We start from the raw sequence: 17271 nt of genomic DNA on the forward strand, positions 1-17271 counted from the left end.
TGTCCATTCTCTTGGTAGCAGCCTGAATCCAGATCTCCTCACCACACAGAAATTGATTTGAAACCTTGGTGTTATATACTTTTTAGGCCGAGGGGATAAATTCACCTCCCACCTTATAGAAGTATTTTACAATTCTCCTCCCTTCTCTCAAGGCAGTATTCCTCACCAGATCCAAATGTATTTTCCATGCAGAAGGTGTTTCAAAAATAGATTCCCAGATATTTAAATTGGTTAAGCTGTTCCACAGGTTGCCCTGCTATATACTATCTAAAGATTTCCCCCCTTTTCTTTCAGCTAAATACCATGACCTTTGATTTCACTACATTAATAGACAAGCGGCATGCTGCTTCAGATTCGGGTTTCCAAGTCGCTTCGGTATGCTCTGGAAAGATTTAGAGCATACTGAAGTGACAGGGGAGGGGGAGGGCAGTGTCAGGTCCAGTGTATATCTAAACTGTACTGACTCCATTTTCTAATGCTTCTAGTGTTTAAGTGCTTTCTCCCCAGGTGCACCAGTTCCCAGGCAGCATTCCCACCAGAGGAGATTGTTGTGTCTAACACCGTTCCACCAAGCATTGGCCTTGAAGGAGAGCAGCTTCCCAGGACTGAAAGATGTTGTTTTGAGAACTGTGGGGGGAGGCTGTTCCAGATGGGTATTGTTACTCTGTATCCTATGCTTGCTCTTCATTGGTAACAATGACCATGTACCATCCTGAGTCTCCTATTCAGGACAGTGGACTATAATGGACCTTTTCTGCAATAAAACTTCCTTTGCCAGACACTGGACTTATTCTTGCTTCTAAAGGGAACCTTGCAGAGAGTGCCTTATCTAGCCACAGTCTGACATTTTGTTACCAATCATGCCTGAGTCGGGCCCAGCGGATTCCAAGGTAGTCCCGGACAGGGATCCTTTGTTTGATCCGTATGCGTCCCCCGACAGTCAAACAGTGCAACCCCAAGAATCGCAGGTGCCAGCCGGGGCTGGTGCTTCGACGCCTACACCGCCTCTCATCGACCTCAGCAGTGAGGGGACAAGGCCGAGGGCTACAGCTCTTCCCTTGCTCTCGCTACCCACCCCGTCAGAGTGGGGAGCCCGACCCCGAGAAACACGGGAGCGCCGGGCCGGAGGGCTACATCCAAGAGTTTCGATGGACGGGCGCCGAAGCCTAGAGACGGTCCCTGAGCTGGACAGCAGCCAACCGTGGCTGTTTTGGAACCGGACGACCGAACGGACGGACGGGAACACATCTCACCGCGGCGCCCTGAGTTGGGACTATTCGGAACTTGCCCCGTGGAAAGAGCCAACGGAAGTTCCTGAGCAAAGTTGGGTGCAAATACAAAGCCGTACCCATGCTGTAGACTCCGGCATCTCGGCCGTGACGGGCCTAGCCAAAGGAATTCTAGCAGCGAGATCGCGAGTCGATCAAGGCGATCCTCCGCCCTGGGGGCCGTTTTCCCCGGTGAGTACAACTGAGGGAGGTTCCGTGATGGGGCAACCGGAGCCTAGCCGAATGCAACAGTTGGAAGCTAGGCTGATCGATATGGAGGAAAGTTTGGCTCATGCCATTCACCTAATCTCGTCAATGGGGGCAGGAGAGAGAATCTCGCCCGAAGAAATGGCGATACAAATTGCCACCCTTCAAAGTGTCATGTCCTATCCAGTGGAGGTCGACCCGCAGCAGCCGCTACCTTCGGGAGAGGAAGAAACCTACCCTGAAGAACCGGGAGAATCGCCCGCGGAACACCCTGGACTAAACGAAACTCCGCCGAACGGGGATACTCCAGCTGAGGTGCCCGGAGGGACTCCAACGGAACCCCCTAAACTGGACGGGGATCCGTCTCCCGAGGAGACTCCAGCGGATGAGCCAAGAGAAGGAGAGGGACCAACCCGTCCAACCGAGACGACAGTGATACACCCTCCCGCTTCTCCAACAACAGTTCGGCCGGGTCAGACGGAAGAACTCCCGGCCCCTTCTGAGGAGGAATTACCGCAACGACCGCTAGAAGTGGTTCCTAGTCAGCAAACCTCGGGGGAAGTTCTACCGGCGCCACAAGACCAGCCTGTGCGTCCCAGAGACACGACGCCAAGAGGGGCAAGCCCGCGCGGCCCACCACCCATTAAGCCTTCGCCGCTGCGGCCCCTTCCGCTTCGACCACAACTAACCCCGCCGCTGCAGCCGATACGTTTGCCACTGGAGCAGCCCGTAAGACCACCTCCGAACCAACCGATGGGGCCTACACCACTGCGACCCCACCAACCCACCCCTCAGCGGCCGATCATTACTCCGCCGCACCAACCTCAACCGCTACGGCCAGCACCTCCTGCATTGCCACCAGCCAGACCGAGATTGCAGCCGCCTGCCCGACCCAGACTGCCGCCACCAGCCCAGCCGAGAGCACCACCACCAGCCCAGCCGAGAGCACCACCACCAGCCCAGCCGAGAGCACCACCGCCAGCCCAGCCGAGGCCGCTACCCCCGGCTCACCCGATGATGCCGCCACCAGCGCAACCAGCACCGCTAGCACAACCGGATCCCCCCATACCTCAAGTGCCATTGATGCTTCCGGCGGACTTCTACCCAGCACCGGCTCCGAGGCAAGACCTTCCAATGGGTTGGGTGAAACTGGAAGCCACTTTTGATGGGGATCCCTCCAAACTGGGCTTTTTTCTAGTGCAAGTCGTGCAATTCTTCAACCGGTGGGGACACCTCTTTGGCAGCGAGGCCAGCCAAATCGAACATCTCGGCTCCCGCTTACAAGGAAAAGCAGCAGACTGGTACGTAGGACTATATAATATCGGGGCCCCAGAACTCGATACTCTCCAGGGGTTGGTGGATGCTATTCGAGCACAATATGAAGACCCCTTAGAGGAAACCAGGGCCCGAACAGAATTGCAGGCCATTAAGCAGGGCAGCATGTCAGCGAGAGACTATATCACGAAATTCCGACAATTGGCTGCCAAATGCCCTAGGTGTGAGGAGTCCACCAAAATCATCCTGTTCAAACAAGGACTAAACCCGAGACTTTTGGACAGAGCCCTCATGCAGGACAATCCCCCTACCTTGTTGGGTTGGATTCAACTTGCATGCGAAGTTGAGAATCGCATTTTGGAAGTCCGTTTGGTTGAACAGCAACAACAAACGGGACAAAGAAGACCCTTGACTTTGCAGAAGGGAGGACGGGGAGCTGGGTACGCCACCCGTGGAGCGAGAGATGCTAGATGGCAACAAGGGCTGTGTTTGCAATGCGGACAAGCCGGTCACTTTGCAGCACAATGCCCCTACCGGCCTGTGCAAAGACCTCCGCTTCAACTAAGGCGCCCAACCCTTGCTCCATTTCCTACTCTCCAACGCCCGATTCCCGCACCTCGAGCGAACAGAGGCCGCGGCGCTTCACAAAGGCCCGCCTCAGAGAGGGGATTAGAAGCGGAAGAAGTTATGGAATACGACCCCGCTTCCCCAAACGCAGAAGTCAATCCAGAGAGCCCCCAGTCGGGAAACGAAATGGATCTGTCATAAAAGGGCCCAAACGACAGATCCGCCCCAAGCCCGTTCCTGCACCGAACCGGCCACCTGGGTCCATTTTATTCATGCCCGTGACTCTGATCAACCCAGAGAGAAAAATGCACATTCGAGTGCAAGCCCTAATCGACTCGGGCTGCTCAAGAGACATCATAGCCCCTGCTCTAGTCAATGGACTGGTTTTACCAACTCGGGATTTACAAAATCCAGTAATCTTTGAACAAATGGATGGTACCAATATGAATCCTGTTACAACTGAAACCATCCCGGTGATCACAGGCATGGGACAACATTGGGAGAAGAGGTCCTTTGTCATCAGCTCTACTGCCAAGTACCCGCTAATCCTAGGCAGCAAATGGCTATGTGATCACAACCCCTACATAGACTGGGCACAGGGATGCATTACCTTCAGCCACGCCAACTGTGAAAATCACCGTTGGAATCAAAACTGGGGCGAAGACCCTACTCAGAAAGAAAAGGCCCTCCTTACCCAAGAAGAAGTCAACCAAATACCCGAACCTTACTGGCCTTTCCTAAACGCTTTCTCGGAGGAGGAAGCGGACACACTGCCCCCGCATCGACGAACGGACTGTGCGGTGGAAATCTTACCAGGAGCCTCGCTACCCAAAGGGAGACTCTACCCCATGAGTCTCCATGAACGCGAAGAACTCCGGAAATTCATCGACACCAACCTTCAACGTGGGTTCATCCGCCCAGCCTCTAGCCCCCATGCCGCTCCGGTCCTCTTCGTAAAAAAGAAGGATGGGGGACTCAGACTCTGCACGGATTTCCGAGGACTGAACGCAGTGGCCACCAACAACGCCTATCCTCTACCGCTCATCCGAGACCTTCTCAACGTCGTGGCCCAAGGTAAGATCTTTACGAAATTAGATCTAAAAGATGCCTACTTCCACGTTCGTATCAAGGCAGGGGATGAGTGGAAAACCGCGTTTAATACGCCCCTCGGACAATATGAATACTTAGTTATGCCCTTTGGATTGACGGGAGCCCCGTCTGTATTCATGTCCATGATAAACGAAGTTCTACACGAATTTCTGTACAAAGGGGTGGTGGTGTACCTTGATGATGTTTTAATTTATTCGGACACCGAGGAAGAGCATGTTCAAATGGTACAAAAGGTCCTAGCCACCTTGATGAGGAATAAACTGCCCATCAAATTGTCCAAATGTGAATTCCATAAAACAGAACTCACTTACCTTGGATATTGTATCTCCCAAGAGGGTCTGAAAATGGATCCAGCCAAAATACAGGCGATACAAGATTGGCAAACGCCCACCACCCGCAAAGAGCTGCAATCCTTCCTGGGTTTTGCCAACTTTTATAGAGACTTCATAGCAAATTTCGCCCAAATCACGCTCCCCTTAACCGAACTGCTGAAAACCAAAGATAAAGGGGACCAAGCTAAGAAGCCCTCTTCCAAATTACAATGGACCCCCGATTGCCAAACGGCTTTCGACTGCCTAAAAGAACAATTTGTAACAGAACCCATCCTCTCCCACCCCAACGAACAATCCCCCTTCATAGTACAGGTCGACGCCAGCGATACGGCGATAGGGGGGGTTTTGCTGCAGAAGGGGGAGGATGGGAAATTGCGTCCTTGTGCGTTCTTGTCTAGAAAATTTTCTGCGGCGGAAAGGAATTGGAATGTGTGGGAGAAGGAGGCCTTTGCAGTAAAAGCAGCCCTTACTAACTGGAGACATTGGCTGGAGGGGGCGCGATACCCTTTTGAGGTCTGGACAGATCATAAAAATTTGGAGGCCCTCCGAAGCCCACGTAGACTGAATGCCAAGCAATTGCGGTGGGCGGAATTCTTTTCGAAATTCAACTTCACTCTAAATTATCTCCCGGGCAAAACTAACTTTCTGGCGGACGCCCTATCGCGCATGCCCCAACATAAGAGCAAACGGGCGGAGACGGTCGACACGGTCTTCTCGCCTAAGCAACTTGGGGGCGTGGTGACTACTCGCAGCCGCGCCAAGCAGCCCCTCCCAGCCAACCAGGAATGGAAATCGAAACTTAAAGCTGAAATAGAGAAGGAGGGGGATAGAGCTCCGCGGAGCAAACTGACCCAATCCCCACAAGGGGATTGGCTGGCCGGGGGCAAGTTGTATGTCCCAGACAGCCTCCGACTGGAAATTTTGCAGCGCTGTCATGATGCTCCCACTGCTGGACATTATGGGTATTTAAAAACTTTACATCTCGTCCAAAGGCAATTCTGGTGGCCGGGCATGCGCAAAGACATTTCCCAATACGTTAGTTCCTGTCCTGTTTGCCTCAGCGCCAAGACCAGAAAAGGGAAGCCTCCGGGTCTCCTGCAACCATTGGAAACACCAAACAAACCCTGGGAAGTAATATCCATGGATTTTATTACTGATCTACCCATCTCAAAAGGACATAATTGTATTTTAGTGGTGGTAGATCTGTTCTCCAAACAAGCCCATTTTATCCCCTGTACTGCTATACCCTCCGCGCGAAAGCTAGCGGATCTGTTTTTAAAACACATCGTGAAATTACATTCTTTTCCGTCCAAGGTGATTTCGGATCGCGGCGGACAGTTCGTTGCCAACTTCTGGCGGGAGCTTTTGAAAATGTTGAATATTGAACAAGGCATCAGTTCAAGCCACCACCCACAAACCGACGGACAATCCGAAAAAACTAACCAAATTTTAGAACAATTTCTTCGTTGCTACATTAATTTTCAACAAGATAATTGGGTGGACCTTCTCCCCCTAGCCGAATTCTCCTATAACAACAGTGTACACGCTTCAACGGGAGAGGCTCCATTCAAAATTGTGTACGGGACTCACTTCGATCCCTTCCCGTTAGACGCACCCCCTCTCCATTCCTCTAAACTGCCAGATGTATCTTCATGGTGGGGGGAGGCGGCGCAGCAGTGGACTCTTATTAAGAAACACCTTGAAAAAGCCAAACTGGATTACAAAAAATACGCAGATCGCCATCGTGTGGCCGAATGGGAATTACAACCTGGAGATCATGTGTATATTTCCACAAAAAACCTAAAGCTAGCTCAAACCAGCCGCAAACTCGCTCTAAAATTCCTGGGACCTTTTCCTGTGCGCAAAATAATAAATAAGGTGACTGTTGCTGTAACTTTGCCTAAAAACCTGCGCCATGTGCATGATACGTTCCACGTCAGCCTGCTAAAGAGAGCTCCCACCGACAACAAATGGCACATCAAAGCTCCCCCCATTCCAACTTTGATTGACGACCAAATACACTATGAGGTACAACAAATCTTGGACTCTAAGCTCAAGCGAAACCAGCTTTTTTACCTCATTCGCTGGAAGGACTTTGATTCTGGTTACGATGAATGGGTGAACTCTGCACATGTTCATGCTCCTAGATTAACCAAAGCTTTTCATACTCGTTATCCATATAAGCCAGGGGGGGATCTATTTTAAGGGGGGCAGAATGTCAGGTCCAGTGTATATCTAAACTGTACTGACTCCATTTTCTAATGCTTCTAGTGTTTAAGTGCTTTCTCCCCAGGTGCACCAGTTCCCAGGCAGCATTCCCACCAGAGGAGATTGTTGTGTCTAACACCGTTCCACCAAGCATTGGCCTTGAAGGAGAGCAGCTTCCCAGGACTGAAAGATGTTGTTTTGAGAACTGTGGGGGGAGGCTGTTCCAGATGGGTATTGTTACTCTGTATCCTATGCTTGCTCTTCATTGGTAACAATGACCATGTACCATCCTGAGTCTCCTATTCAGGACAGTGGACTATAATGGACCTTTTCTGCAATAAAACTTCCTTTGCCAGACACTGGACTTATTCTTGCTTCTAAAGGGAACCTTGCAGAGAGTGCCTTATCTAGCCACAGTCTGACAGGCAGAGGCCCACTACCACCCTTAAACTCCCACTCACACCTTCAAACCTCCACCCCTACCCCCCACCCCACTTACCTGGTCAGCCGGAAGGCTGGAGTGGCTCAATACCACACTGGCCAACTGGCCGGCGGAAAAGGCCTTCCCTGCCATCAGAGCTGCGCAGCTGCGGCCGTCGCGGCCGGCCGACAGAGAGGGCTTTTTCTGCCACCATTGCCATGGGCAGGAGGGAGGCTGCCTCCTCCAGCGGTAAGTGGGGGTGGGGAGAAATGGGGGTGGGGAGGGGGGGTAAGGGTGAAAAATGGGTAAGTTTTAAGGGCCCTGCCACTTGCAAAAGGGCCCTTTAAATTTAATCCCCGGAGGCCCCAAAGCTTCCCAAAGGATTTAAGATGATGCTATGGATCAACTTATACTTCAAAAAACTTATAGTTTATACTATTTTTTCATTTATGTCAGTTTGATCATATTAAGAACTCATTTGTGATGCTTGATTATCTGAAGCTTCTGCAGCTTATTTCAGACATATGGCTTGTATATACAGCAGGCAGATCACCATTCAACTACTCTCCTTTTTACAACTTTCAATCACATAAATGTTATTTAATATTAGTGTCTGTTCCCTTGTTTACAGTTTGGAGGTGTTATATTGCCTTCTAGAGTGTTAAAAAGCTAAAGATACCAACTTTCTAAAACTGACGTAATATCTATAACTTTTTAGTTTGTTTGTAGCAATGCACAGCTTATTTTGATTTTAAGATACTGAGTATATGACTACCAAATATTTCATAAACTAATGGACACAATTTTACTTTACCTCTTTACAGATGCAAGAATACAGTGTCTTGGCCAATCGAAAAAGATCATCAGTAGTTTCTCCCGCTTTTCCTGACACTTGGAGAGTTGTAATTTGTTGAAAGAGAGGAGGGAAATTCTTTGACTTAAAACGGTTAATTTCATCAAATACAATTTAGACTTAAAACTATATCAGCTGAGATTTCAATTTATGAAGTAAGAGTAGTGAAAATGAAGTATGTTATCCAGTATTTAGCTCTAAATATGGCAGAAAAAATATGACTGTTTAAAAACTTCAAAAATCATGATTTTTAGAGTTAGGTGATATTAATAAGAAATCATTTACAGGCAAAAAATATACAGAAAAGATTAATCCCCCTACTCCCATAAAAGGTTATTTTCCCCCCTTCTAAAAAACAGCCAGGATGTGTTCTTTGGATGAGAAATAAATTAACAGCTTAATCCAAATCTTACACTGAAATCCTAAACAGAGTTATTCTTAAATCCATTGCTTTCAATGGACTCAGACTGGAGTAACTCTGCTTAGGATTTCACTGTTACTGTAGCAACAAATAAAGTATATGAGATCTGAAATAACAATTGCTGTATCTGTACAATGTCATATGGTCTAATACAAAAGTACTTCAAGGATATTATACCAACAGTTGCATTGGCAAATTAACATTTAAGGGTGTTAGTCACATTTGGGAAAATGTCAAGCAGTACATTATTATGTCTTTATTAATGTTACAAGAAACCATACAGGGTACTTTATAAAAAGGTTCTCCTGATTTTGTGCTAAAATCTCTTAATGATGTTATTAACTAATATAAACTCTTTCAGATGACAGATAACTGTAACAATGGCACACCTTGAAATGCAATGGATCTTTTTCGTGAACTTCGACCAAAAACTACATCTTTGATAGCATTTTCTTGGACATACAAATTATGCCTTGGCTTTCTTGGAGACAATAAAGACTGCATTATAAGTAGTAGTTTGAGTTCTGCTTCTGCCTTCTTCCATACTGACTTATCTTCTTGAGTCTAATAAATATTTAGAGAAATAATAGATTTTTATATTGGCCTCAATATATTGCAAAAATATAAATTAAATTATTTTGATTCATTCCCTCCCAAGAAAACAGGGGTTATTTTGACTCAAGAAGTCATTGGAAAAAATTACTTTACCCATTTAAAACTGGGTAAATTTCCTGTTATGCTTTCTCCTGAATGAACTCCAATGCCCCGAAGACCCTCTCTTCCTTTCTTTTTTATGTTTGAGGTTCATCAAAAGTATAAAGCGAATCATTCTGGCCCCCAGTAGACTTGGCTAGAAAGTGAAAGTACTTTTCATAATTGTAAATGGGGGTTCTAGTGACCCCAACAAATATTGAAAAATGATTTTAGCGCTGTATAAATAGATGGACCAACACCTATTACCTCCATTTTATAGGAAGTTGGAACTGCCACTATGTGTGACTTGCCCGCCACTGCCACCAGGTGTGAATCAGCCACATACTGGCAATAGCGGTCAAGTTACACAGGGTGGCAACAGCAGGTAAGTCACACATGGTGGCAGTTTCAGTATTATAACAGTTTAAAATGTTTGATTTCTTTAAAATAAACTGTCTTGTGCTTTAAAAGTGGTAGGGGTCAATTTTACCCCATTTACATTTCTGTGAGATTTGATGTTTTCAATGAGGGGTATTTTTGACCCCAATTCCGGATTTTACACTTCTTTGTCTTACATTGCTGAAGAAAGTTATTCTTGAGACCTGATTTTTTTTTTTTAGTAGCTAATGCCATGATTGAGAGAGCTATCAGGTTTCCATTTTTTTGGGTTGTAAGTTGGGGTCATTTTGACTCCAATTCCAAAGTAGTGTAATCAGGTTTTTTTCCTTGAGAGGGTTAACAAAGTATTAGTTTACCTTAATAAAAGTAGAAAACAATCCAGCTGCCTGATCAAATGCATCCCATTCTTCATAGCTGAAAGCCATCTTCATAAACCTCAAGGTAGCATCACCAGTAACCGCATTCTTCCCTACAAGATAATCCAAAATGTGTAAAAAGTAAGAAAGTAAAACATCTATAATTTAAACAATGAAGCTATAAGTTTTTTTCTACTCATTTATATAACTTTTTAACTAGCAATATTCACTCAGTGGCTCAGAAGCTACATGTGGGAATCAAGGTATATTACAAGTACAATAGAACTATCCAGTCAATCAATAAGCCAATTACAAAATATGCTAATAGTTGAATAACCCCCCACAGGAATGTGCAGGAATGTTGAGTGGGACTGGGACGGGACAGCAAAGATGCACTCATTTCCTACTATGCACAGAGGAACAATCAGTGAATTTATACAATCAGCTCAGGGTCTAACCTAGAAAGAAAAAAATGTATAGCACAATCATCAGTTTCAAAGGAACATGAATGAAGAAAACCTTATGAAGAAAACGCTAGAAGGGGGCAGCTAAATGTTCCCTTGAATCAGAAAAATCTTTATCACAGCCTCTTCTATAATGCACAATGTTCTATTTTTTAAAAGACACAAAAAATGACTTAATAAAAAAAAGAATTCACCTGCTAGTATCAGCTCCATAAGTGATGATGATGCGGTTATTACACTAGGATGGTCAGTGGATGCAATTCCATGTACACCACCTTTAACAGAACTAACTTGTGATTTTTTTCCATTAGAACAGTTACATTAGTTCAGTTTACAGTGCATTAGAAGTAATATAATTTTCAAATGCATTTCTTTTACATCAGTTTCTTAACAGAGCGTTTTCTAATAACAATTCAGCACATATTTAAAATAAGTTAACTTGTTCAAATTCATTATTGTGTCCCAGACCATAGCTTGGTAGCTGTGCAAGTTATGTCTACTGGAATCACTAGTCTTTTTTCATTTAATGTATCCCATTGCTAAAACTCAAGGTGCACTGGAGACAATCATGTATTCTACATTGTCAACCAGAAAGTAACCCAGAGAGCCAGTTTGGTGAAGTGGTTAAGAATAGAGATGGGCACAAACCGAAATACAAACCAAAGTTCATCATGAACTGAGCCGGTTCATGAACTGGTAGTTGGTCAGAGCCCATTTCTGATGAACCACAATGAACTTTAGGCCGGTTCATTTTTCGTTTCGTCACTGCAGACAGCCTGGCACCATCAATCAATTTCCTAGGCAACCAGAGATGGGCTTTCTGAAGTAGAGGAGTTCACCCGGCCGCTTTTCAGCTGATAGGAGGCGTTTGAAAGCAGCAACGCTTTTCTTGCCTGCAAGAAAAGTGTTGTTGCTTTCAAAGGGCCTGCTGCTTTTTTTCTGCTGAGAGGAGGGGCATCCCCCTTCCATCAGCTGAGGTCCTTTTCGCATTGGAAAAAAGTGGCAGGGAAGCTGCTGCTTCATCTCCTCCCAGCTTCCCAGCTACTTTGTTTCCAAAGGGCTGTGCAAAACGTTTGTTTTTTTCTCTCTTTTTCAAAGCCTGAAACATGTCTGAGAGGGAGGTAAAAGGAGCCATTTAATCCTTTTAAAGCCAGGAGGAATGTGCAGTAACACTGCAATGTTGCAACGTTGCAACGTTACAATGTTACAACCTTTCCTTGCTTTTGAAAAAAGAGAGAGAGTGTGCATACCCCAAAGGAGGAAGGGAAAACCCAGCCATTTAACCCTTTCCTGGCTTTTAAGGCCAGCAGGGAATAAGCAAACTCCTGCAAACATGGGAAGCAGAACTGATATTGAAATGCTTTAAAGTCTCAGTGTGAAAAGGATCTCAGCTGATAGGAGGAGGATGCCCCTCCCCTCAGCTGAAAAAAGCAGCAGGAATTTGAAAGCAGCAACACTTTTCTTGCCACAAGAAAAGTATTGCTGCTTTCAAGCTGGCAGCTTTTTTCAGCTGATGGGGGGTCCCCCTCACATCAGCTGAAAAGCGGCAGGCATTTAAAAGATGGAAAACAGAAGTGCAAACATCTATTCTGCAGACCTTCTGCTGCCCTGAAAGTGATGTTTTCACGAACCAAACAAACCAGTTCGCAAACGGGGGCAAGTTCATGGAAGTTCGTGGTTCATAGTTCGTGAAATGTGACGAACCACGAACCACATGGTTCAGATTTTTCCCACTTCATGCCCATCTCTAGTTAAGAGCTGCAGGACTCTAATCTGGAGAACCGGATTTGATTCCCTTCTCCTCCCCTAGAAGCTAGCTGGGTAACCTTGGGTCAGTCACAACTTCTTGGAGCTATCTCAGCCCCACCGACCTCACAGGGTGATTGTCATCAAGATAGTAATAACACATTTTGTAAACTGCTCTGAGTGGGTGTTAAGTTGTCCTGAAGGGCGGTATACATACTGAATGTTGTTATTGTTGTTGTTGTTTTTGTTAGAAATGCATGGATGGGGTAAAAAACATAGGAAAAAAATCACCACCACACCAAAGATTCTGTTTTTTTTCCCCTTTTGAGTACAGCCTACATTTAACCCAGGTATCGGGGGGTGGGGGGATCATAGTTCTTTTACAGTAATTATCCACCATAACAAGAGAACTTCTTCCCTCATTCAGTTTGTGGTAGAATCTCATATGACACAATAAAGTTAGCAAGCTTTTTTATGTGCTGAAGGCCCTACAATGGTTCCATTGTCTCCCATGTGGCTTAATTTCCTCTGCTAATTTTTGAATATCCATGCATGCATGGGACTAGAACAGCAGTTTTTTTCCTCTTTCCTTCATAACTTTTAGTATGCTATCAATGACTGGGTGAGAGCAGAGTCCACCCTCAGACAGTATGAATAATATTTTTTTTAAAAAAATCAATGTTGATTGAAAATGAACAGAATTCCTGTTTTAACAATGACACACGATCTAGGGTTGGATCCTAAGGGGCTGTTCCACTGGTCCAGCAGCAGCTCCTCTGACAGAATAGCTCTTCCACCTATAAAGGTGGGAAAGGAGATTTTTGCCAGTTCTTCCATCCTGCTGCAGACTCCCAGTTCGCTCCCTACACTGTTCCTTCAGGAATATTTGACCTGCAGGAATACAATTTTGTGGAGCAAAGAAAACTGCATTGAGAGAGTGAGGCAGGAAAGTTGCTTCCCCTAATATGATTCTGCTTATGCTTCTTAAAGTCCAGGGTCAATTTAGAGTGCAATCCCACTCTAGTCTGACCCTACTGAAATGAATGATCTTAAACTGGAGTAAGTGCAGAGGACTGCTCTGTTAATTACTTCCAATACTGGTAAAAGAAGAATAAAAGGAATATATTTTGTTTTCCTTATGTACTATTGTTATAACTTTATTTCTCCCTGTAGTTGATTTTCCAAAAGTATTATTTTTATCCAATTACCTGAAATAACATCCATGCCTGCAAAAAAGAGTTCCGAAACCACATCACGAATTTCTACTTCATCAGGAACAGGAGGACTAGGGATCAGTGTCCTCCTATTTCTATCAAACAGAGCTTCCAGGATGGCAAAAAAATGAGATGAATTGCAATCAAAGAACTCCAGCAGTAGCCGTTCTGTGATTGTTCGAGGCCATGGCAGCTAAAGTAAAGCAAAAAGAAAGCATCAAGAATCATTTCCATTTCAAATCAATCATTATAGAGAAATAGCTCCCCATAATACAGTAAGCAAAAAAATTAAAGGCTGAAATTTATTCCAAACTAATATGGTCAATGGCACTGTTCAAGGAGTGTTATAAATTTATAAAAAATATTATACTTAGTTAATGTTCTTCAAGGAAAGTTTTGCTTATTTATATTGTATTCATAATATGAAGGGGGTAAATCCTCATGGAACAGAATTTCTAAAGAAAACTAATTTGTGCAGCACTGCAGAAATAATTCCAAAGGACTGTGTATGTATTGGTGCAGAATTATAAAATACTAATAAACACAAATCAAAATTTAAAAACTGTCACAAATGTCAAAACTTACATATTGAGCTTCTCTAAGATTAGTTCTGAGTCTTGGTCGAAGAATCCCTTTTGGTTTTCTTCTAGATTCAAATACAGATCTTTTGAAGATCATTGCAGCCATCTAACTCAAGGAGGGAGAGGGAAATGTAGAAATGTTTATATTATCTAGCTATTTAAATATATAATTTGCATAAAATCTTGGTACCTTCACAGTGGCTTCTTTGAATATTTGCTTTGTTTCCACACTTAATGATGAAGAACTCATGTTTTCCATTTGTTTTAGTTCATCAATTTTGCTCAAACCACGGCGTGCAAATACCTACAGAATAAAAATACATGTATAACTTTAATATATGAGACTGTTTTATCTTTAAAAAGAGTGGAGTATGGAAGGGAAAAGAATGGCAGTAATGACCTGTTTGAGTCCAACCGTCCTCAAGCATTCAAATCTCCAACGCCTATCCTAAGGTCAGCTTCCAATAGGAAGTCCAATAGGAGACTGCAAAGGTTCAGAAAGTTATAGAGGAGCAGGTCCAATCAGTAGTGGTGATAGATGACCATTCTATGATTAACTGCCTAATACTGAGGGTGCATATAACCATGAAGGAAGAAGCAGCAAAGCTGTGAGTTGAATAAAGAGTACCTGAACAATGAAGTAGGCTAGAGACAGGATAAGAAATGAGCACAGTGGGGCTGAAGGCATCAGCTGGCGACAAATTCAGCCATAATTATATGGAAAATGGCCAACTGATTCCTTATCACAGCTGAATATAACAATATCCTCTATTCAATGAGATCAATGATCCCAATTGTTGATAGTTAAGGACAGGTCGACTAACATTATCTTTCTGTTCTGCACTAAGTACACAAAGGGAAGACAGCACTCTTTGCACAGATCTTAACAGAAGCTCCTAAAAGCAAATATTTTTCCTTGTACCATTTTTAATAAAAATTAAAATGTATTTGAAATTGTAAATTGCTACCTCTCCATGAATGCCCAACTGGCAGTCATAGTAACATTGGCAAACAGCAACATAAAGTGTGGTTCTCCATGTCAAGTAGTATACAGCTAAAAGTGGAACTGATGACTCCATACATACACAAGCCCAAAGTAAATATTCTAGCACCTGTTAAAGAAAATATAACTATAAATTAAACACATTCTACAACAGATTATATTAACCTAATTAGTCCCTGTTATATAATTATATGTTTATATTCAAAAAATATTAAAGTGGTAGGTTTAAGCAACAGTACTTCAGAAGAGTGCTATTCACTCTTAAAAGCAAAAGGAAATATACACAAAATACTTCATTTCAAGAAAATTAAATTTGATTTTCATGTGTTGAAACATGATATATATATGCAGCAGATTGAGGCAAAATCACTCTCCCATGGAACTTTGCATTTACAGTGTCCTGATTAAACTGGACTGCTACCTGTACAAAGCAGTTCCATGTTAAATAGCACAAATAGATGCCCATCTTAAATGAGAGTGCAAAAGAGCATTTCCCTCCCCCCGCAGTCAGCATAATGCTTACATCAGACCTGAATCAAATGCTAAAAAAGACAAACATTATTATTATTATTATTATTATTATTATTATTATTATTTTACACTTCTAGACCGCCCTCCCCGTCAGACAGGCTCTCTTTGTAACTGTAAGTATGAACTGGCATTCCTTCCCCCGCTCCTTTTCTTCCTGTTTCTGGTTTTTGGTTTCCTCTCTTTTCGCTTTTTTCTCCGTTTTCTTCCCCTCCCTTCCCCCCCTCCCCCCTCTCCTTGCTCCCTCCCCCCTCCCCCTCTCCTGGCTCCCTCCCCCTTTTCTGGCTCCTTTTTCTTTTTATACTGTGTTTTCCTCCTTCTCTCTTCTTTCCTGCTTTTCTTTTTCCTTTGTTTTTCCTTCCCCCCCCTTCCCTTGTTAAGGTCCCACTTAGACATTAGTCATTTGAAATAAATGTATCTGGTACTGATATGTCTTTAAATCAATTAATTGTATGGTAATTGATAATTGATCTAGTGGCTTGTATTTAATGGTGGATATCTACGCCCCCCGCACCTAACTCGGGAGCTGGATCTGTAAATATTAAATCTGAATGTTAACCGGAATGCTTTTTGAGTTTGGATACGAAATACTTTGATTAACTGTAAGTATGAACTGGCAGACGGCAACGCAGGGGCAGCCAATATTGGGCTGATTTCTGATAGTTTGTGATATAAATTGTAGGACACTGGTGGCCTGATGAAGAACTGGGTTTGAAACGAGCCGAAAGGAATAGACCGGTATAGCTCGTCGCCACCTTGGAGCTCATAAATCTTGGACGCCACCGATTAACTTCAATTGGCACCGTTTGCAGCCTGTGATAAAGAGGTTCCGTTAATATATGGGACTTGACTCTCTCATTCTATTGGAACAAGTTTGCAGCCACATTGTATTGAATGGAATCGAAACTGGTGTGTTTATATTGATTATATTGATTGAATAATTTACTTGTGCTGCAATAATAATAGCTGTGTTGGCACACTTCCTTGTATTGGTGTGTACTTAACTATTGTGGAAGTGTAATCTTCTCCCTTTGTTTTGGTTATACCAATACATAGGCCAATGGGCAAGAAATTTTTGTAGACTTTATTTGCCAGGCCTAGTTATTTGTTTTCAACCCTGCCTAACACTGACTTTCTCTGCACACAGATTTCAGCTATCCAGGTCATTACAAGTTAACTTTCCACTATTTTAAAAATCCACTTGATGGCACTACAGCTTAACTTAAATACATATAATAGTAAAATCATCCATATCAGAATGATACACATTGCATTGAGATTACAAATTTATGTATCCAATATATTATTTACATGGTAGGTTATTCTAAAATTAAAAACTAATCAACATGTACCTGCTTGTATAACTTCCTTTTATTTAAATCTGAATTTGGTTGGAGGACATATCATACAAAATACTAAATAGTAAGGCTTATAGTCACAAGTCCGCATATCTTTATAGTTCAGTAGCTAGACAATCAATCAATACACTATCTAGCTCAAAACATCTAAAAAGCTACCCTAGGTATGCTCAAGGACTTTTTCATGTCTGGTATATTTTATTTTTTCACAGAGCACCAGACCTTCAATGATTATTACGAGCACTGTCTGTTACAAATTTAGCATAT

General features: G+C 43.7%; 1 protein-coding gene across 1 annotated transcript in view; it reads right to left on the minus strand.

Annotated features, from left to right (window-relative positions):
• CFAP54 (cilia and flagella associated protein 54) overlaps positions 1–17271 on the minus strand; it is a 311880-nt gene that overhangs the window by 271647 nt on the left and 22962 nt on the right. Inside the window, 8 exon segments of the mRNA XM_054987752.1 lie at positions 8188–8279; positions 9052–9226; positions 10111–10223; positions 10769–10849; positions 13529–13727; positions 14120–14221; positions 14306–14419; positions 15084–15227. Coding sequence (XP_054843727.1) covers positions 8188–8279; positions 9052–9226; positions 10111–10223; positions 10769–10849; positions 13529–13727; positions 14120–14221; positions 14306–14419; positions 15084–15227 — 1020 coding nt within the window.

This window comes from Eublepharis macularius, chromosome 9 (genome assembly GCF_028583425.1).
Source record: "Eublepharis macularius isolate TG4126 chromosome 9, MPM_Emac_v1.0, whole genome shotgun sequence".
NCBI lineage: Eukaryota > Metazoa > Chordata > Lepidosauria > Squamata > Eublepharidae > Eublepharis > Eublepharis macularius.